This window comes from Dreissena polymorpha, chromosome 9 (assembly GCF_020536995.1).
Source record: "Dreissena polymorpha isolate Duluth1 chromosome 9, UMN_Dpol_1.0, whole genome shotgun sequence".
Lineage (NCBI taxonomy): Eukaryota > Metazoa > Mollusca > Bivalvia > Myida > Dreissenidae > Dreissena > Dreissena polymorpha.
Window position 1 is genome coordinate 2163172 of NC_068363.1, and position 24061 is coordinate 2187232.

Sequence of the window (24061 nt, forward strand, 5' to 3'; positions counted from 1 at the left end):
TTCAAACAATCTTTTCAAATTGGAACTTTTATAAGAGTTTGCATCATTTGAACATCCTTCTGATTCAGCAATTTCAACAAAACGTTTTTTTTTTAATGTAGGAAAGAAGAACACCTTTTTACCAACAACACTAGAATGCTCAAATTCATTTTTAATTATCTCATCAATTATTGTGTATGAAATTGTTTGGTTTTCAGAAGTGGCATTATTGGGTGTCAGCCCGGAAAATGCATAAGTATTACACTGGTAGTATTTAGTCAAACAAACTTTTCTATGATATCGAGCCTCAATGGCTACAAGATCACCATTTGGAACACTTGCCAATCTGTCAATAATGGCTACATCATTTATTGCAGTAGCAATATCTTACACTTTGCGATATATAGAGTTAGAGTCTGAAGATAAAGAAGTTTCTACTAGGCCAAACAAAAAAAATGTGTGTTTTGGGTTACCCGACCCTACCTACGATTTTGGTCCCGACCCTACTTTTTTTCCTCTTGTAAAAAAAAGATCTCTGAAAAAAATAGTGCCCGAAAATAACCGCGCATTTGCCACTTCCGCTATCGTTATCAATCATCCGATTTTACGCCCGGCAATTATCGATTGCACACTATAATCCAGCGTAGAATTTCATAAATTTCCAAGGATACGATATGTGTTTTTAAGTGTTTACATGGTTTCCCAGACGCAAAAGAAGAAAAACCAGACCGGAATCATTTACAAACTCAGCCGAGATATCATTAAAAAATGTTCTGATTGAAATTAATGATGATTGTCTTCTAGTGCGTATCACTATAGCCTCGAACAACTGCCTCGCCTCCTTGTTTCAATATAGCCACATAAGAAAACTGCCCTACCCAACGGCGGCCATGTTTTTAAAAGGACAAGGGCCATTTTCAAACTATGCTGATATATCATTTGAAAAAAAGGTTCTATTCAAGTCTCATAATGATTGTGCAAAACATCAGACTTCTAGAGTGTCACAAGGTTTGACTATACCCATGTTATAACAGCTGCTACCCCCCTCCCGCAGACAGCCATGTTTTTTACGAACAAAAATCGTTTCCAAACACTGCTTATATGTCATAAAAACACATGTTCTGGGTACGGTTCATGAAGATTGTGTAACACATGTTTCTTTTAGAGTTTTCACAAGCCCTTTTTTAAATCTGACCTAGTGACGTTGTCCGAAATATCATTGCGACAAATGTGCTGAAAAAGTTTCGTGAAATTGAGCAATCCATGTGTGCTCTGAAGTGTTAATATGGTACATGATAAGAACAGACGACGCACACAATATTGTCACAAAAGGTCTTCGTGAGCAATGTGTACTCAGATAAGATAAAATCATTGTGCACACATCAGCCGTGAAAACAAACAGCTTGGCGAAGAAATCAGAACATGCTATCAATAGAAATCACTTGATGGAGATAATTGTCTTTACATTTGTGCAGAGTTAGGATTCCCCACACTTAATGATAATATCCTTGTTTTTGGAGAGCTTTTCAAACAAACTTCTCACAGGCGGCCAAATTGTTTTACCGCCGAGGATAAGTTTTATGACTTTTATCACTTTTTTTTTGTCTGACTCAGGAAATTAATTTCAAGCAAGGATGTATTTGGACACAACTTAAAATATAAGTTGGGTACAATTACAGCAACATTTGCCGAACAGCGCCAACGAGCAGAAGCACACTTTTGGATCTACCTTTAATCCAATTCAAAACACTTTTGGAAAAAAATGATTAAGATGAACACGTTACTGAAAAAAACGCATTGTAATCGGTTGAATAACGAACAATTTGCTATAATTAATTGCATAGATAGAATTATACAAGCGATTGCGCTAGAAGCCTTAAGAGTTAATCGATTAAGTACACACGCAAAAATAAATGAAATTATTATCGGTTTGATAAATACGGTATAGTATGGTTTAATACGTGTTGTTTAGAAGAGAGATTATGGTAATGGTTAAGCGCGAATAATGCACGGGTTTTGTGTGCATGTTTTAGCGCGAAATTGCACGAGTTTTTCGTTTTGGGGTATATATGATTTGCACATCTATTGAGTCGCCATTCGAGGGTGTATTTGACAGGCAAACGTTATGGAACAAGAAAACGAAAGGGTGATAACCCCGCCCGCCCGTCCTTAATGATCATATGTATGGTTGAATAATTGGTTACATTGTTTTTATGTATATAATTTTGCATTTATAAAGTCTATATTTAGTATATTTTCAGTTCGGTTTTTAGTCAATGTGAGATGGGATCTTAAAACGAACCGATTCCTTTACTGGGAAAGACGATGGGTGTATTTACATTTAATTCGAAAGTCCTGTCAAATACAAGCACTCACTCCTATTTTGTCGTTGGTTTATTATTTGTATGATAATGATGATGATATGGGTTATAAAGATGATGAAATTTTAATAGTATTTTGAGAATAGAGAATAATAAATTTACTCATAACTATGAGTAAGTAAACATATATATCGCACCAAGCGCTTTTGAACAGACACATTTTTTTTCTTCAAACAAAATTCGTTTCAATGAAATAAAAGATACTTTGTTTTATAAGTACTAATTATAGTTTAGCAAGACTCTTTTTTCATACGTACTACGTATATTTAAGCATGCATTCTGTACTGTGACACGCGTATCATCGAAGTTGCAAACTGTGACCTATTTCGGCTTGAATCAGCAAGCTACGACTTATTTTAACTTGGGTTATCAAGCAGTAGAGGGCTATAAGTAAGCTTTCTTCACCCTCGAATATAAAAGAGTTCACTCGCATTAACCTTTACTTTTCGAATACAGTATTACTATGGGGAAAGAAACACACACGACAGAATTGCAGATTATTATGTTCATGTATATATGGCTTTTTCAGATTGAAGTCAAAGATCTGGGCAAAATTTTGCAACAATTTAATTTGTCAACCAAGTTTTACAAGCAATGCTGTTAACCGCCCTATAATAATTTTTAAACAGAGCACTTTTAGATTACAAGATAAACGCGTTGGTTTCTGTCCACTCAAACACATGTAGCTAATAATTTGCTCCGATAAGTGCAGATTAACTGAGGACTCTCCATATCACGTATGATTAATAGCTTCTCATCTTTGTTTACTTGTCATGATTACGGTATCCACCGACGTTTTTGATCTAAAAGTGAGTAAGAATTATCTATAAGTATCGACTGTTTTGGAATAATATCTTGTTGAAAACATGGATGTGTAGAATCTTGCACTTTGTAGCATCTATTGACATCAATGTCAAGCTTGTTTATACTTGGCTATTAATCTCCCAATATTAGAATTGTGCCTTATTCATGATTAAATTACATGCGCTGATATATATGTATGGAGTGTCTCATTTAAAACAAATATGCACAAATTTTGCAAGCATAATATAATAAGTACACAGGTTATCAGATAATTTGCAAGTAGAATTTTACAAGGTTTATTTAAAAACACGTTCAGGTTAAAAGTGGCAATATGCATTATTTCATTTATGTTAAATTAAAGTCAATATATCTGCCCATTAAACTCTTAACAATTATTCCATTATTTGGAATTAGGTTAAAACTAATTAAGTTTAAACTTCATGATCGTTATACGTGATGCATTTTACGTACATAAACTACAGCTTTGTCACAAACATGACTTAACATACCCTCTCACCACTTTGAAACAGCAAACAAAATTGTGTCTTGAACATCATACACTTTATGTTATTGCCATATTTCAAGTTTCAATTCTATCGCTTGAGAAATATGGAAAAAGATCACTTCACAAACGGAGAAAATTGTATACGTTTGCCATGATAGGTTTACTATCAAGGCTAAATAACTCAAGAACGTGTGGTTTACTATCAAGGCTAAATAACTCAAAAACGTGTGGATCACTGCTCATGAAAAAGTGTCTTGCACATCTTCACTTTAAAGGGGATTACATATTCCAAGTTAAAATTCAATAGCTTGACAAATGAAGTCGCTCAACAAACTTTAAACATTTGATTCGGACAAACAAACAACCAATCAACCGACCAACCAATCGACCGACCGCCCAACAGCGTGACTCCTACATAACTCGCTGTCAAACTTCGGTGTATAATTATGTCAATCTGTTTTTTTTTTTTTATATATAATTAGCAATAAAAAGCCCACATATAGATCTATGAAATTGACACAAGATATGGTCAACGTACTGCTTATAAGACTTTTTAATAGTGTTATTTGTGTTTTTGTTGTTATACATCAACCTCTATTTTTTTCATAATTTTGTTTTTCAAAATGCTTTTCTGTACATAAAAGTGGCCTGGTATACGTATACAACTAAAACATGAAACCCGGTATACGACGACCCCTATTGGTACATACGAGCTTGACACAAGATTGTCACTGCACAGTTTATATTTTGTCTCTAATATATATATATATATATATATATATATATATATATATATATATAAATATATATATATATATATATATATATATATATATATATATATATATATATATATATATATATATATATATATATATATATATAAATATATATATATATATATATATATAATGTAGTGATACTAATGTGAGCATGTAATATACAAAATGTTTATTATTGCTTCAAACAGGAAAATTGTGAATCGAATTACGTGTCAATGTTTTTCGAACAGTTTGAATAACAGTTATGAAGGGGGTTTATTCCGCCTGTCTGAAAACTGGAAGGGGGTTTGTTCCGCTATGGAAGGGTGTTTCTTCCGTTTATGCAAAATGTGAAAGGGGGTTTCTTCCGCTGTGCTGTTTTAAGGGAAGGGTGTTTCTTCCGAAGGGGGTTTATTCCGGGATTCGTTTTGACACCCAACACTTAATCCAGTTTCGTCTGGATTTTCTGTTGCACAAGTATACAGTACAATAACTGTTTCAATAGTGACTTATGTAAACGTCCGTAACGATAAATATACAGTGTGTTTGATTTGCAATTAATTTTGAGGAAATGTCAAATTCCAAATCATTCGCTATATCATTCTGTTAAAATTTACCACGGAACATTAAACTGAAATTTAATGCACGCACGCTTTCCATGCGATTGACGTGACGTTGTTCATGTAGGGAATAATTTGCGCGCGCTTTTCTCGAGAGAAAAGATTAAAACACACTGTACATTTACAGTGTGTTTGAAGAATGTGATAACGTCGAGTAAAAATTAAATAGGGAAGAGTGTTTCGTATTACAAATTAAATTATGCGCATTTGAGAATTCAACAAGAAACGGAATATGGTCCAATTTCTAGGACGCGCATACTTCGGTGCGATGTTTTTTCCGGATATTCCCATTGCAAAAGCATGTGAGCCATCGCAAAGACCAGACAAAGATACCTACCCTCCTATTTTTTTTTCAGCTGTTTCCCGAAACACACAATTTTTTTGTTTGGCCCTAGGGACCAACTTCTGCTAAAAACTCTTGATGTATTGTCTCTATGACGGCTGCACTTTTCGCCACAAATGAAGCACTATGATTTCCAGTCAAAGTTCTCAAAAGTGGACCTTGTCTTAAAAAGGTGTTCTTGTGTTTTCCTTGTCATCCATTGTTGAGTCATCATAGGACCATCTGGGCCTGAAAACAGAAATACATATGAAATCCTTTGCAGAAAAATAGAAAATTTGAAATGACATTAATGTTCTACTATCAATGATCATGTTTGAGAGAAATCAAACTATGATATTTATGAATATCATTATCATTGTCATACCAGACCAGGATCACCACATGGTTGTCATATATGTCTTCAGTACACTCCTCTGCTTCATTTTTTTTAAGCAAACAAAAATCATCTTTGATTTAATAATAATTATAACTTGCCTGTGTTTTCATTGCAAGTACATTTATATCTAAATATTTAGGATACACAAACCTCTTTAATAAATGACTGTAATAATGGATCAACAGAATTACAATTAACAATACATACTTTCTTACTTTGCAGTCATCTTTAAGATCTTTAAGTTCTCTCCAGATGTAGCCATGTTTTCTTCCCCGAAGACTGTGGCATTCCCTTGGCTGATGAAGTTCTATTGTCGAACCTTTTAATATATTCCAAACAATAGTGTAGAATAGGCAGAAATTAACATATATTAGGCATACACAGTAATTCATCAACAGAAAAAAATACCGCTTACTAGTACCTATCCGAGTACTACTCAAGTTTTGGAAAAACAAATATTAGCACCTCTTATAAAATACAAAAGACAGTGTAGGTTTCATGTAAGGGTTTCAAATATCCACGCACACTACTTTTGCATGTATTCAAACGGATGTTAGTAAATATATGTGATGAATAACATCAATGACATTGCAGACAAATTTCCTTGCGATGATGTTTGAGAAAATGTTTTATCAAATAAAATCTATAAACATAGCATGTAGTTATGAAACGAACAATGAATTAACATGTTAAATACTTACCATATTAGATGTACATGGAAATGAAAACTGTGAAAATGACAAAACAAGTTTGACATTGGTGTCTGCTAACTTTTATGTTTATGGTAAATTTATATCAAAGGGGAGTAACTCAACAAATGTTTAGTATCTAAAATCAAATAATTCTTCATATAATAATAGTTGTCATTGCTTTCAGAGTTTACAGTTGACTCAGTTCATAAAAATGGTATATAATTTCATTTAAATGGATAACATATTACTGGTATAAAATCATAATTTAAGTTTTAAGCTATGAATTAACACAATGTATCAAATGAAAGCACAGTTACAAATCACTTCATCAATTAAAATATTATTTAATGATATCTGGATCGTATTCTTGACCATAAAGTGTGTTTTTTTCATTTGTTTTAAAGGATATACATACACTTTAAATTTACCTGATTTTAAGTACATTTTAATCAAATACTTGATAGTTATACATAAAGATATTAGACTTTGCCCCCAAAATTGGAGCATTTTTTGCTGATTTTCAGTAAAATATGCACAAAAATGCATTCCATTACATGGCAATAGGTAAATAAAGCATTTAAGATACACACCCCTTTCGTTTAATGTTGATTTAGAAGGAGGATAGCAATTTTCCCCACATAAATTAAAAGTTGTAATGTATACAGTGAGTAGGACACTTTTGGCGGCCATCTTGGACGCAATCTTGGATTTTGAAGCCCTCCAGCACTTTTCGAACAAATGAAATCTCATACCATAATCTACAGACCCAGACGAACATTTATGTATATAAAACTCTTTGTTTATGATCAGTGGCCAGTTACTCCCCTAAATAAGCGACTTATGTGTGCCTGTTTGCAGCACTATATTGTCATAGAGGTTGGTGAGCGAAATATAGCATATTTATGTATTATTACAGCATATGCCTAAAATATAAATGTTAGCCATCTACAAATACGTTGCATTACATCTTGTTGGGAATGATATAAACTGTGTTACAATAATAAGTATTCATTTTCAGTCGTCCAAAAGCACTGTTTTATAAGAGAGGCCGTTTCATAAAACATATATTGTTTCTTGAGGTGCCTCAAACATCACTTACTTGCACATGAAGGCATAACATTATGAATAGACCAGCCGCCTTAAATCTTTCTTAGTAAGGACAACTCTCTTATCTCTAATGAAGAGGTTGAAGTGTGCAGCATTTCGATTCATTGAAACAGTTGAAAACACTATATAAGTCGTCCGACTTTAAAGAGACCAATGTAATATAGTCAACTTATATTTGCTTAAAGTTCTTGGATATGCAATCTTTGGAACCTTTTACACACATAATAAAGTAATATACTATAAGTGTAAGTGGACTTGCAGTTTGCAGTTTAATCAATTACTATATACAAGAAGGCTGGCAGGCGGTCATTTTGAATTTCGTCGAATATTTCGTCTAATACACGAGTCACTCATAAAGTAGAACGGACAAACCCCGGATGTGAAATCAATCGAACTATGTTGTAAATATTGTCAGCTTACACTTAATATCGTTCGTTCTTGAATGTTTAAGTGAATCGTTGCATTACAATGTTATGAAATCTCGAGTTATTTGAAAAAAAACTTGACACTAAGTTAAAGGTCACAACGCAATAGATCCATGTTATCTGTCTAACGAACTGTGCTTGAGTTGTCTGGTGTCTCAAGTTCACACAGTCACGTTTGAAGATCATGTGGTATTTAAAATTGGGGGTTGATTTTGCAATACGAATGTGTATATATTGCGCGCACTCATTTCAATTTTTGCAGCTCGAATATCAATTAGTTTGTGTAATTATATTTAATACAATTCCTCCAATCATTTCTTCATCGCTCAAAGGGCGTATAAATCAATGAAAATCCACTGAAATCTATCCTAAGCCAGCGGTAGTGACATAGTAACATGGAAATTACAACGAAGCTTCTATATAATCGAATCTTTTGCGATAATATAATAACCCTTTTTATGCCACACAATGATTGCAATGAAATGATAGCGTGGCTATGATGTTTAAATTCCAAAGAAATCTTATTGAAACACCCAAAACTGTATATATCAATGTTTTACAAATATTTGTTAACATTTCTATTCACCCTGCTAACAATAAAACATATCGTTGTTGGTAATCATCACACACCAAAATGACAACTTAAACAATAACTTACCACCAAGAGACTTTTTACATTTAGGAACCACCTTTCCTGCACATATATATGTATAGAAACATTCTTAACAACAAGCAAATAACAGTTAATTTTTCCAGTGCCGGATGCTTTTTTGGTAGAATTCAAACCAATATTGTAATTTATCAGTTAATAAAACAAGTATAACTAACTACACTTTTTTCGCGGTAAAACTCACAATTACATCCTCTTTATGAGATCACGCCATGTTAAAGAAAAACAATGACGTAACTTGCGTTTGCGGTTGGGTGCTTAATCAGGGTGCAGAATCAACGGGGTTTTCAGGGGTTTACACACGGGCTAGACGGAATGTACTTACACCGTTAAGAAATTTATTTTTGCAAATAACTCAAGTTATTGGAATACATTTGCAAAAATAGTAATTGCATAGAACACAGTTTATCTTGCAGTTTGTGCCGACGTCTTATGGTATAAGGATAAATCTTTGAATACGTCTGAAATCGTTGACAAAAATTCACTTTCCGTGAAACATAACCATGTAGTACAAATCTAATTTTGAACAAGAACACTGGCTTATTAAATAAAGTTGTTCTGATGTTTTTCACATTGCCGAAAGCAGCATAAAAATCTGTCTTTTATGCCATAGTTGAAATTCTTCAGAAAAAAATGTATACAAAAGTTATTTGAAAAAAGCATCACACACCGTCGTGTTTAAATCCATTCAAGTTAAAAGGTGGAACCCCATAAAGTCACATGATTCTGCACCCTGTAAATGTGTAATGCCGTTCACAACCCTTTTTAAACCGCGAGCCGGTGCCTCTCTCTTATTAAGAGACTACATCAATCTAGAACATGATAATTTACTAGGCATCGATTTCCTTAACAGGCGATAAATGTAATTCTCTTCATTTCGGTTACCCACTTGGTTATAATGTTTTGGTACCTATTAATACTTTATGCAAACAAGACGTGTACTCGTAAATGCTAATAAGCTATTTGTTTTAAATAATTAATATATAAAGTTCATGCCCCATATTGCACCTTATCACAATTACGAATGGAACGCTATACAATTCAATCGCATTGCTGAAATACGATATTACATGGCGAATTTTGCTCATACTCAACTTTGGACAGGCATATACAAAAGACATTTTCTATTTCTGCACAAGTAACATCGGATCGCAGACACATATGGTTTGCACTAATAACGAACAGCGTTTAGTTATAAGTATATTGAAATTTATAAAGAAATCCTCACATAATGTAGCACTCCGCACTCAACATAATAGTGCACATCGTACAGCAAAGTCCTGCTTTGAACCGATTGGGCGACCTTTTCCGTAACAAAAAAAAACCGATTGGTTTAATTGCTTTAAGTTTAAAGCAAAGTAGCTCGATCAGCTTTCAATCGAATGTTAAAGTCTGAAAACTTGTGGAACCGAGTTCACAACCACCAAAACGATCGCTCTAATTTATATTATACCGGCCATATTTATTTTCCACAAAACATACTATAGAATAGCGCAATCATGTTTAAAATAGGTTGCTTGAAATCGGAAATTATCCCTATTATTTTAAGTTCACCAAATTGAAGACACATATGTGGTATGGTGACCAGTAGACACAGGTTTAAGCCAACAACTTACTATGACCACTGAAGTAATAACCAACAATTACAAAGTGTAAAAACCGTACCTTCGACAATAATGTCAGCTTTTAAAGTTTGTTTACTGATTCTCTGATTGCCTATATCTCACTACAGTTTTATAATGAAAAGAAAATAGTTTATGGCTAGACAGTTTTTAAAAAGTCAACTTTAACAACTAGTAAGTATGGTGCAATATACACGACACATTTTTTTGTTGATCTCTCGTTATACAAAACCATTTTACGAAAGGTCGAAAATACACGTAATTGACTGATATATGTTTTGCAGGGATGTAGCGGAATAAAACACAATGGCGGGTCTATCCGCTGTGTTCACTGAGAAGGAAAGGACGAACTGGCTAAAGGCCTGGCTAGCAGTCGACATCGCAAAGGCTGGTTTGGAGAAGTTCGTAGAAAATGAGGCTAAAACTGTGCACGCCAATATATACAATGCTGTTTGTCCGAGTATTCAGGCTCAAGTCCCGTGTTCAGGCTGTCACACTGCAAACTTGCTGAAATGCCCAACACAAGGCATATGCAAAAAAAAAGGTGCGCATGCCACATGTACATCTATGCATGACACTGTTGCAAAACAACCACGAAAATGTCCTGCTAATGTGTGTAATACAGTCCATGACGAAATTGTTAAGCAGCATAAATTTAACAATCCGTCATGGAAAAATACAACGGCGCAACACTGGGCAACAAATCCATGGCAAATAGCCAAGGCTTATTTACCTCCAGACGGATATGCTGGAAAGATATCGGTTCAAGATACAGACTTCAACGGAATCATCAGTTTTATGATGAACTGCAATCACTTTGACAACAAGTTTTCATTTGTTATATCACAAGGAAAACAGAGTCCTCTGTGTCTACTTGCAAAAGTAAGTGAACAATATGATTTTTAATTAATTTCATTATTTTGCTATCTATGGTGAGTATATTTACATTTAAGCACATCCCAGTCCACCATGCCAAGTTTGTTATAATTTATGTTGAATGCCATGGAAGTTTTGTTTGTGCAAATTTAAATATGAAACGCTTAAATTTTATATCAACACATCAATACAGGAAATATATGCATCTCTCATTTTGTTCTCTGTATTTCTAACCTTGCTTAAGTATTTCACATAGTTCAATATTCTGAATATCATGAATGGTCATATTTTACTCCACACATACGTTAACTCTCATTTAAGCGGCTCTGAGTGCACGAAGCGCATGTTGAACATTTCTGAACAACCATTGTCATTCGAGTTTTTATTATGTCTGTGTATGAATTTGTATTTTGCTAAATTGATGGATGAACCTATTACACAATTGTTGAAATTTATATGTTCCGATGCATTTGTTAGAAACTAAATTCAAAGTTTCACATTAATAATAGAAGCAATTTTTATAATACCATTTACCGACAAGAATGCAATAGTATTATAATGGATGAATCAGTAAACATTTTTTCTACATAACTTTTTTTGCAAGCCTTGTTTACATTTTCGATTTTTTTCTGTGCCCAATCTTTATAAAAGGTGCTGAAAATATTCGTTTTAATGATATATCAAATGACTTCGAAAATGGTTCCGATCAGTTGAAAAATTTATCTGTGACTTGAAGCTTTAGTTTACTGTGTAAGTTTTGATAAAGTAAAAAACAGGTTGAGGTTGTTTCTTTTAGAAAATGACCATTATTTAAGTGAAAGCTATAAAAGTGTAATCTTGAAGCTGTTCTGATAATGATGAGGATGATGAGGATGTTGTTAATGATGATGTTGTTGATGATGATGATGATGATGATGATGATGATGATGATGATGATGATGATGATGATGATGGTGGTGGTGGTGGTGGTGGTGGTGATGATGATGATGATGATGATGATGATGATGATGATGATGATGATGATGATGATGATGATGATGGTGATGATGATGATGATGATGATGATGATGATGATGATGATGATGATGATGATGATGATGATGATGATGATGATGATGATGATGATGATGATGATGATGATGGCTAACAGGGTTGTTTCAAAAGAGTTGACCCACAAACAATAATGAGGTCTTAATATGTACATGTTTATGGTTCTGTGTTGTAACTGTTGTCTTTGATGATATGTTTATCATAATAGTGTGATTTAAAAATATGTTTGTGTCATAACGAGCCTTTATTCAAAGTTTCATTCTCACAAATTGGTTCACCCCAGGAAACCCGAAACCTTGTGAGCAGTGCAAAACAATTGGAGCAGTGTTCGGTATTTTACCATAAACTTACATTGGGTAAGTATAAGTAAATTGGAAAAAAAATTCAAGTACAATTTGAAACAACTGTGTATTAACATTGATAATAAAGGTATTGGCCTACATGTAACAAAAATCCTGACATATTTCCTTAAAAAATGTGACTCCATGAAGTAGAAGATCGGGCAAAATTTCTTTTTGGTGACAAAAATCCTAATTTCCAGCCATTTTATTGCAAGTTCTTTGCTTCTTAGAGTCATATAGTATGTGTATGTGGGCACATTTGTATACAAATGTACTTTTAAATGCCTTGTGTATTATCAATAGTGCCTTTTCAACATTCTCGAGTATTATTTCTTTTTACCAACACTATTTTGGAAAATTTAAAGAAAGACTTGACTGCTTTGTCACATAAATTAATTGGTTAGGTACATAAAATGATGTCTTAATAAGTGTATATGGGGGTTGTATGTATAATACACTGGATTTGACCTGTAAAACTCATAGAGGTGCATCAACATATGAATTTTGAAGGCTCTAGGTGGAAGCACTTCCATTATACAGTCAATGATAAAGTCTTCTATAAGAGATCACATTTACCTCTGACCTAGTGACCTAAAACAGGGCGTGACGTGTAAAAGAAATCGAGGTGCATCTACACATGAAATTTGAAGGCTGTAGGTGAAAGCAATTCAATTATAGAGCCTATGTTAAAGTTTTCTATTAGAGATCACAGTGACTTTGACCTTTGACCTAGTGACCTAAAAGACGGTGTAGTGTATATATAAAGCTCATAATGTTGCATCAACATATGAAGTTTGAAGGTTGTATGTTCATTTGTTCAAAAGTGATTTCATGAAAATAAATCGGGACGGACGGATGGACAAAAAATCGAGACGGACTTGACGTACTGGGACAGGGACGGACGGGACAAAATGATTCCTATATAGCCCGGGGGAGGGCACCACTAGCATTGTAATACAATATAAATTTAGCACAAACTGGCAAACAAGTTAGTAATTAAGATAAAACTATCAGCTTTACATATCTAAAGTGGACATTGTTTAACCACATTATATATCAGACAAAGGATTCAAGTTTCTGAAAATTCGCCCCATTAGTGCAAAAAGGTACCATATGCCTATTTATTCCAATGTCATTTGGTACCTTTTTGCACCAATGGGGTGAAATGATGTTTGATGGAATGCAAAGAATATCATATAATGTATAATAAAGCATTAAAAGTACATGTGTATGCATATGTTCCCACAATCACTTGCTAAAGGCCTCTACAAAGCAAAGAAATTGCAACAAAATGGCTGTAAATCAGGTTTTTTTGTCACCAAAAAGAATTATAAAGTCACTGCTCATATAAGGTTTCCTGGTCTTCTCCAGATGGTATCCATGTTTTCCCAACATGGTCATTAAACGACGCAAATTTCTCCACAAGAAATAATTTTCTGTAGAAACCCTGCCAAGAGGTTATGGCAGACATGTGTAAGTTTGTATAAATCCTTTAATTATTGTAGTAGCTTGCAAATTAAAGCAGTTTTTCTCCCCTTTATGCCTGAACATAGCCCATTTTGCCCGATCTTCTACTTCAGGGCGCCACATTTCGCTCATTGTTTAAGAAAATTTTCAGGATTTTTTCTACATGTAGGCCAATACCTTTGTTATCAATGTTAATACACAGTTGTTGGACATGGACAATTTTATTTTTTCCAATTAACTAACCCTATGTAAGTTGATGGTAAAATACCGAACACTGATCCAATGGTTTTACACTGCTCACAAGGTTTCGGGTTTCCTTGGATGTAGTTGCCTCAGATGACAAAAAATTGTCTGTTTGTCTGTATGTTGTATGTTATATGTAAACTTCTTGTTATAACCTAACAATAAACCATGTAATAATTTTATATCATCGTAGGAAGTTTTTAAAGAAAAGTGTGTGTGCCGTGACACGTCCGTATTAAACATGAAAAACATATTTTGCATTGTGAACACTCTAGAGACCACATTAATGACCAATCTTTACATTTATTTTTTTTCCTGCTGACTTCTATGCGCGGTCATTTAGGGTCAAACACGCGGTTAGTATATCAACTTTAAATACAGTTTTAACACTTTGACAGATTGTTTGCCCAATTATCATTTAACTTGGAAAATATTTTATTGCTCTATTGATATTCAATTCGAGAACAAATATGATTCAAGCCCGTTTAAAACAGAACTCCCATAAGGCGAGGCAGTTTTTCTTGTAGGAATTATTGAAACATTGTGAACAAGCAAGAAATCACTGTTTTACCCAATAATTTTATAATTTGCTTAGATCTTTTTTATTATTATTATTATGTATTTCTCTAGAGAGTTTATATATCTTTATGTAAAATACCTGGCTGCCATAAGGTGATGCAGTTTTCTTGGTATGACTTGATTGTATGTGTTTTCCATAGTTTCGAAACGGTCGACCGCCAAGAAGCTGTTTTTACCTATTTCTTAAACTTGGGCTTAATATGTGTTATAATTATGTCACTTCCCACATAAAATATGTGTCATAAGGGTTTAAAAAAAAGGTTGGTAAGAAGTCAAATTTGATTCACAAAAATCACACAAGCTATCGGACCAATTTATTTATTTTCTTTTGGTCTCAGGTGAGCGCACTAGACAATTTGGCCCTCTTGTTTGTTATATGGATAAACATATGTACGGTAATTTCCCGAATTGAAGACACTTAATATTGGTGTGTATTGTTTGATTCATGCGTCACGTTTATGCATAATTGTTTTCATCTTCGACTATAAAGGTACATTCGATTGAGATAAGACGCGAGTATGTTTTTTTATTAATTCGGGGATTACTGTGAGTTTCAGCTAGCCCTCAAACCTGTTTAAACCCCCAAATGAGGTGCACTGACCCTTTCAAGGTGATGCTCCCAGTTTTAATAATTGTAAGTGTTCCGTTATGAAAGTTGTGGATGCGAGAAATATTTTCGTCCCCGATATAGATTTTGGAGTGTCATTGTTCGAAACATTACTTTCTATAATTCAAAAGTAGACAGTTCTGCCCTATAGCTGTCTTTATCTTCTGTAATAGATCGAGCTTTTCGAGCTTTTATATATTAAGCTTTTCTTTGTCAATTGAATAAATACTATTGCCCGAAAGAATATTAAGAGTGCATGATGATTTCATTGTACATGTTCTCTTTAAAGAACCGTAATGCTCATTAGTGTTGTACTTAGGATGAGGAAGCTATTATTTTAGCAATTTTAATATACTCTTTTATAATTGATGTTAATTGGCATGATATTTTGTGTTAATTAAAAAAAAAGACTTTGTGAACACTTCAATATGTCCGTAATGCATCGATGTAAGTAGAGAGAGTTATTTGAAGATTGTTGGTTCTGTTGATCACATGTCAATTAACAAGTCGATTGTAATGACGTGATAGCAAAAGGCCGTTTTTATCCATGCCAATTAACTAGACCATAAAAATAAATTAAACTGATTAGAATAACCGAATCAAGTCACTGCCGTGTTGACGACGCTACGTTAAAGTAGCGTTTCCATTATCAGTTTATTGCGTAGTATTGTTTTTTAATGGTAAAATATGCGAAATCCATTTTTATCAATCTTGAACAGCGACCAGATGGCTTCAGAAATTTCAACTCGTATTTGGCAAGCTAATTACAAAATGTGTAAAGTAGAATCTTCTTTTATCAAAGGTTTTCCGTACTTACTGCGTTTTTTTTATTGGTCGTGTTTATTCCGTTTTGGTCGAGTTATGAGATTTATGTTCGAGTTTCAAGTAGAATCGAGCAAGCAATCTAACGAGAAATGCGCCAAATATTATAATGTTAATTAAGTAATATTTTCTATCTGCCAAATACACATGCTTTTAAAGTATTGTGGTGTGGTGTTCACATGATTAATACAGAGGTTTCGAGCACAACTACATTACATTCGTATTGCCTCTTTATTTGCATAAACCAATTGTCATAGAGGTTCTCAGTAAATCATTAGAAGATGTTTAAGGATTCAGTGTTTCTTTTAATTCTGATGTCCCGAATTCACTTGATGAGCAAAAATTAGATATATTGTCATCTGTGCGAAAGTGAAAAGATTGATACAAATATGTGCATAAATTATTTATATGAACGTTTGTTAATATGCTCAATTACATTTAAATAGATAAAGCAACAGAAGGGAAGCCCATACATATGCTATAATAGAAACAATGAGTGCAACTTCATTTTCCGTAAAACTACACCATCTTTACTGTAAACCATGTAACTCGAACAATTTTTAACGAATCAACTACACACCGGTTGTTTTCAAAAGCTAATAAAATAATTTATCAGGAAAAATTAACATCAGTACCATTGATCCATCAGTATTTCGATACCAGCCCTCAGAAGTTCACACTCACGGAAAATAATTTGGTCGGACACAAGTATGTCAAATATAGCTTCAATTTCCGATCTTTTCAAATAGCAGAACACAAAGATTACATGACTGTTCGTCATTTAAACGGTTATTTCCCGTTCCATAAACATTAATGAATCGATAACGATACATTTTATAGTCATTCAAACACCATCAAAAGTGTTTTTCACTCCGATTTGTAAATAAAAAACCGATAGCTTTAAATTTTAAAAGGAGGTACGGGGATCTTCTCACGTCATTCAATAAAACATGTATATATATATATATATATATATATATATATATATATATATATATATATATATATATATAATACCAGAGGGCGACAATGCAATAGTGCGAAAGTACGATGGCGACAATGCGATAGTACGATGACGACAATGCGATAATACGATGGCGACAATGCGATAGTACGATGGCAACAATGCGAAAACGCGATAGTACGATGACGACAATACGACAATACGATGGCGACAGTGCGATAGTACGATGGCGACAATGCGATAGTCATATCGTACTGTCGCTATCGTATCATCGCATTATCGCCATCGTACTCGCTCATCGTATTATCGCATTGTCGCCATCGTACTATCGCAATGTCGCCATCGTATTGTCGCACTGTAGTCATCGTATTATCGCATTGTCGCCATCGTTCTATTGCACTATCGCATTGACGCCTTTGTACTATCGCACTGTCGCCATCGTATTGTCGCACTGTCGTCATCGTATTATCGCACTATTGCATTGTCGCCATCGTACTATTGCATTGTCGCCATCGTATTGTCGCACTATCGTCATCGTATTATCGCATTGTCGCCATCGTACTATCGCGTTATCGTACTGTCGTCATCGTAATATCGCATTGTCGCCATCGTACTATCGCACTGTCGTCATCGTATTGTCGCACTGTCGTCATCGTACTATAGCATTGTCGCCATCGTACAATCACACGATTGCAGTGTCGCCCTCTGGATTTTAATGTGTAACTACGATGGCACTAACGGCATTCCGTACAAACTATTCAAAACGTTTGTGTTCAGAAAAAATGTCACCACAATGTTGAAAATGTATATTTATTTGTAGAAAAACATTTCTTGTCAGCATCCCAGTGCTTCATGTAGTGACGATTTAAGTTAAAAAATAATTCATATAAGATTTGAATTGCTTAAATGTTGTATTATTAACGTTATGATACATTTTTCATTGTTTAAATACATGACTGTAATTTGATGCTGAGGTTTGGGCCATTGTTTGACCTAAGAGGTAATTAACAAAAAGAAAATGGATGTGTATGTTCATATATTTACAACATTTTTTTTTATAATTATGCACATTTCTATAATTAGTTTCCACAATGTTGCATTAATGCATGCGTTTTTTGCATTTAGATATTATCTCAAACAGTTCGATGTAACGTACAAATATGTTTTATTTTTGTAAGGCGCGAGAAATTGGAAGAAGTGTCCGTCATTCGTCTCAGTGTAAAATCACAGACCTAGATCTCCAGGATATTTTCACAACACTGACTAGCCTGCTGAGTGACCCAACAAGTCTGACACACGACGTCACTGCACAGGACGCTCTGAAGAAACTAGCAAAGGTAATAGTTAGTGTTCAGTGATAATCCGTGCTATTCGCCACATCATTATTAAACTGTTTCATGTTTTGTGAATGCAGATCTAATGTGTTAGTTCTATTGTAACTAAATTATCTTATTTGATTCGCAAGATTTTATCAAACTTGCATTGCAGGTATGTACACTACTGCCTGAGAAATTGATTCAGAACGTTTTTATTCTGAAACTAGTGGCATTAATTTCCTTAATATGAGTCTGATTCCAATTTTAAAATCAACTATAATCATAGTAACATGGCATTGCCGCTGAATCGCCAAACCCTGACCCGCGAGTAAAAACGCGATCGTCTGCGGTGATTAAAATTTTCACGTCAATGGAATGCTGTGGCCGCTTATTCACTGCTCCTCGTACTTACAAACGCTTAGTTACCACAGCAATCATACCGTTACAAGCTACATTATATTTTTCATGTATTTGTTGGTGTTTACGAATGGTAAACATAATATTTATACACATACATGCATATACCTGTCTCACACACTTCTCAAAAAAGCAAAGCTTAAAATTAAAATTAACAATATTATTTATTTGCATGAGTACTTCAAAAGAAGATGAAACGTAAGTTACGAACGTGTTCGTTATTGCAATTAATTCAAAAAATTTAACGTTGTGTGTTCAACGCTTACAAAAACAAGTATGAATTTTTTTTTTGAAAAACCCGTGCGCTCGAGTTTGCAAAACGACCAATCATTAAAAGGTTAACTTCGCTCAAAAATCTATTTTTAGAAAAGAAAAGTAACAACTTTGAACCACAATAAACTTGCGTCATAAATTATACATTTTAATTCAAGATTAAAATTAGCCCAAAACAAGATGAAACGTAAGTTACGAAAGTGTTCGATATAGAGATCACAGCAGTCGTCGGATTTGTTCATTAAAAAAGGACGATGTTAAAATGTAAAGTAACCGCGGCTTAACATGTATGTCCCGTCGATTAAGACGATTTTTTCTCACTAAACAAAGTGGACTTTTCGATGTTCCGCTAAAAAAATGACTTGAATTGTACGAGGTATTTGATCTGAAAAAAATAATTGTATATCAATCGAAAATAAATTTATCAGGCATATAAAATCACTTCTATATTTATAATTACTGTGAAATGGAAAAATACATTTCAATGACAGGATTTATATTTATAACACTTTACCATTCAGTTTCATGTACTGGTTTTATGTAACAGCTGTTGAATGGTAAATATACGTTTATTGCATTTTAAACAGTTTGTTCATCCAATACAGCTGCAAAAGGACGCATTGAAAATAACCACGAAGGAAATGATGCATTTACTAGAGTCTGCCCAAGATACACTTGAAAACGTTGAAAGTATTGCCGATAAATATCTGGATGAGATGAAGATGCACATTGAAAAGTGTAAAACGGATCTAGATGCACATATGGACACATTTAAAAAGGAACTTGATGACCACACTGCAAAATGTACACATGCTATAGATGGACATACTAGCAAGATATTGGAACTGACCTATGAGCAATCTTGTCAAGGTATGTCTCACTTCATATTGTACTGTAGTTGTCTATCTATAACTGTAAATTAATATTTCGGATAATTCATCATATATGTAAAACTGGATACTCTTTATCAGTACCCATAGTTAGTAAATAGCATGTTCAAGAGTACACCATTTACATTAATGCTTGCTTGTACGCTAGCTCATTACTCGAGGTTTGAATACTTTTTACGAATATTAAAATGGGCCAACGCTCTAGCATCCCTTTACAGTGTTTTCTGTAGCGCATGCATTAAGTTTGCCAGTCTTAGAGAGATAAGACTTACATAATAGATTTATCTTATTGGAAGTGCAAACTAAATTGTTTTTGTCAAATTTGAGGCCGACGTTTAACACAATTTTTTAATGTCAAACACACACGCACACACACGCACACGCACACACACATAGATTTAATAAATATACAACGTGAATTTAAATAATGTAATTAATACGTGTTGTTTTTATATTAAATATATTCTTCGTTGTTGATGGAAACGCGTATTTTTATTAACCCTTTCTAATATAATGATATCCTTTGTTTGATATAGTTTAAGTTGTCATGTCTTTAATATCCAATGGGCGCCATCTTGAAAAATGACTGATGTGACATTAATGCATACAAATAAAATTATATACGTCCGATTACATTCGCAAACCAAGAGTTAAGTATAGTTTCATTAGGCAACGGCGACAATTTTAATAAAACAATAAATGTAAAACTATAGAATTTGAACCAATTCAGACCAATTTCAACTCAGTAAGTAAAGTTATGATAACACGCCAAAATTGTATCTGTATATATATATATCTTAATGTGTGTGGCTTTACCGTATACCTGTTTGCACAAAAACGTGTCTTTGGACATATTACTATTATTATTCCTAATAAGTATATATTTTAACAGAAGTGGTACGCCACACTAACATAAAATACGCATACTTGTACATTTATTGACCGTGATTCATTGAATATGATGCTATTACTGCAGGTTGCAAATACTTTTGTCCACTAAGTTATGTGTATCGCTCAGCTGAGCACAACCTTCTCCACGTTAGCATTTGTGATAATAATGTGTCCATTGATCATCGTCCGTACGTCGTAAACATATAAATTGTAAACACTCTAGAGGCCAACTTTATTCCCCATGAAACTTGGTCAGAACATTTCCTCTGTCGAGTTCGAAACTAGTTCAGCCGCGTACAAAAACCAGGCCTTAAGATCGAACTTAAGAAAAAGCTTGTGCACATTCTGTACGTCAGATATTTGCCCAAAAATCTTGACATTTGCTCAAAACCATTGTCCTTATCATATATCTAACGGGTTGAAAAATTGTTCTGATCCGTTGCATAACTTGGCCGCAAAATTGCTGAGCAAGTTTAGCTCAACTGAGAACAAAGTACAAAATGAGAGCTATTTTGATCACCCCTTGTCCGGCGTCCTACGGTGTCTTGTGTGAGGTTTGTAGTGTGTGTCGTCAATATGTAGCCTGTTTACATTCTAGAGGCAAAATCATCGAAAATTGATGAAACTTGGAAAGAATCGTATTAAGAAAATATCTAGGCCGAGTTAGAATCTGGGTAATATACTTCCAAAACAGGTTATCAGGCCAAATCTTAGAAAAACCTCGTTACCCCTCTAAATGCCTCTTTATGACACAATCTTAATGAAACATATTTAGAATGTGTATTAGACAATGCCAAATCTGTATAAAACTTGATTAAAATGTTCATTTTGACTAAATCTAGACCGAGTTCATATCAGGCTCACGTGCGCTTGAAAAGGAGGTCATTATATCAAATCTTAGAAAAGAATTGCTGCCACATAATAGCCCACATTTATTCCTTAATTTTGATGATACTTGGTCAGATTGTTATTTCGAAATATTTAGGTCGATAATGAATATGTGTCGTATGCGTCGAAAAACTTGCACACAAAGTCAAATTTTAGAAAAGCTACATTTGTAACTCAAACTAAATTAATAATGGTCAGATTGTTTAATTAAAATATATTCATGTTGAGTTCAAGTCTGGGAAACGTGCGTTCAAAAACTAGTGCATCAGGTCAAATGTATTAAACCTATGTTACCACTTAAGTGGCCACATTTATAAATCAAAATCGATTGAACCTGATCAGAATGGTTATCCCTACATGTTCTGGGCCGTGTTCGAACTTGGGTAAAATGCGATAAAAAACTAAGTCAACAGGTAATATCTTACATCACGCTTATTAGCACTCTATATGCCTTATTTACGACTATATGAAATTTAAAATATTTTCTTAATAATATCTAACCCAATGTCGAATTAATGTCATTTGCGTTTTAAACCTAGGTCACAAGGTCAAAGCTAAACAATCTTACCATTGAATGGACAATATATATGCATGCAGTTTGAAAAACTGTATATTCACTGTTGGGTTGTATGTATGACTCACTCTTGATTAAGCTCGGTCTGATTGTGTATCTACACATTTTCCAGTTTGAGTTTTAATCTTGGTCTCGTGCGTCAAAACATTAGGTATCCGGGTCATACCGTAGAAAAAGCTTTTAACCACCTTAGAGGCAATATTTTTGAGTCAATGTTTATTAAACTTTGGCAGACATATTTGTGAAATACATTGGCTGTGTTTGAATCTGGGCAACGTGCATTAATATTTGGTTTATATTCGGTCAAAACATTGTAACCAATATAAAAGCTACATATACAACTCATGAAATATCTAGAACGAGAAAAAAACTGGGTCATGTGCGTACAAAAACTAGGTCAATAGGTCATATCTTTGAAACACCTTGTAAACCCTCTAAAAGCCAAATCAATGACTCAATCTTAATGAAAATGATTCATAATATAATAATAAAGTATGTTACCATGTGAGGGGCCGCATATATGACTCAATCATGATTGAACTTAGTTAGCATGTATATCTTGACAACATATAGGACAAGTTCTAATCGGCGTCACTTGCGTCTGGAAACTAGGTCACAGGGTCAAATCTGATAAATATGTTTATTTATGTCTTACATGTGATCAAAATTGATCCGAAATGTTATCTTCACAATATCTAGGCCAAGTTCTAAACTGGGTCAGATGCGTCTTAAGACTAGACCATAAGTTCTAAACTTGTTACCGTTGTAGGGTTGCATCCATTACTCGTTGTTTTTATATTTAACTGTTTAGGAATATTTATCTAAACAGTATGAAGGCCATGATTGAATTTTTGTTAAGTGTGATAAAAGAAACATATCACTCGATGAACCAGGTCAGTTCCTTTGTATCTCAGGTGAGCGACCTCAAGCCCTCTTGTTTTTGAAACTGTGTCGTAACATTTTTCCCAAAGATATCTCGATTGATTTTGTAATCGGTAAATGTAGTGTCAAATGCTAATCATTGGTTTATATAAATGAAAAAACTTGTGAACATTCTAAAGACAACATAAATTGCTTAATCTAAATACATCTTTTGGGAAAAATTGTGCAATATTGTATGTTTCAAAACTGTGATACGTTGTGTAAAAATCTCTCAAGGCTACACTTATTTCCAAGTCTTCGCAAAACTTCACAAAAGCGTTCAGTTCCTTCAGATCTCCAGTTAGAAATTTGGGGCCTTTGGTCGTCTTTTAACGTTAATTGTATTTTCATAGAAAAAATGGGCTTATTTGATGAAGACATTTACTTAATTGATAAATTTACAGTTATTTAAATGAAGCGTGAAAAAGCAAAAAGAAAGAAGATTAATTATTTTAACAGAGTAAGTCGATGATAACTTATTGCAGACAACATATGCACAATTGATATAACAATATACGTCAAAAAAGAAAGCAAAGCTTATTGTAATGAAACATATATACATTGCTATCAAGTTGTAGATTATGTTCTGTGTTTAAATGAGTGTGCAAACATCTGTTTTAGCTCACCGGAGTCTAATAAGCTCATTTTGAGCTTTTG

The 24061-nt window shown here is 33.8% G+C and overlaps 1 protein-coding gene across 1 annotated transcript in view; it reads left to right on the forward strand.

Moving 5' to 3' along the window:
* LOC127845309 (uncharacterized) overlaps nucleotides 1-24061 on the forward strand; it is a 58768-nt gene that overhangs the window by 13418 nt on the left and 21289 nt on the right. Inside the window, exons 2-4 of the mRNA XM_052376141.1 lie at nucleotides 10570-11167; nucleotides 18413-18571; nucleotides 19846-20110. Coding sequence (XP_052232101.1) covers nucleotides 10592-11167; nucleotides 18413-18571; nucleotides 19846-20110 — 1000 coding nt within the window. The 5' untranslated portion in view covers nucleotides 10570-10591. The remainder of the gene's footprint in view (nucleotides 1-10569; nucleotides 11168-18412; nucleotides 18572-19845; nucleotides 20111-24061) is intronic.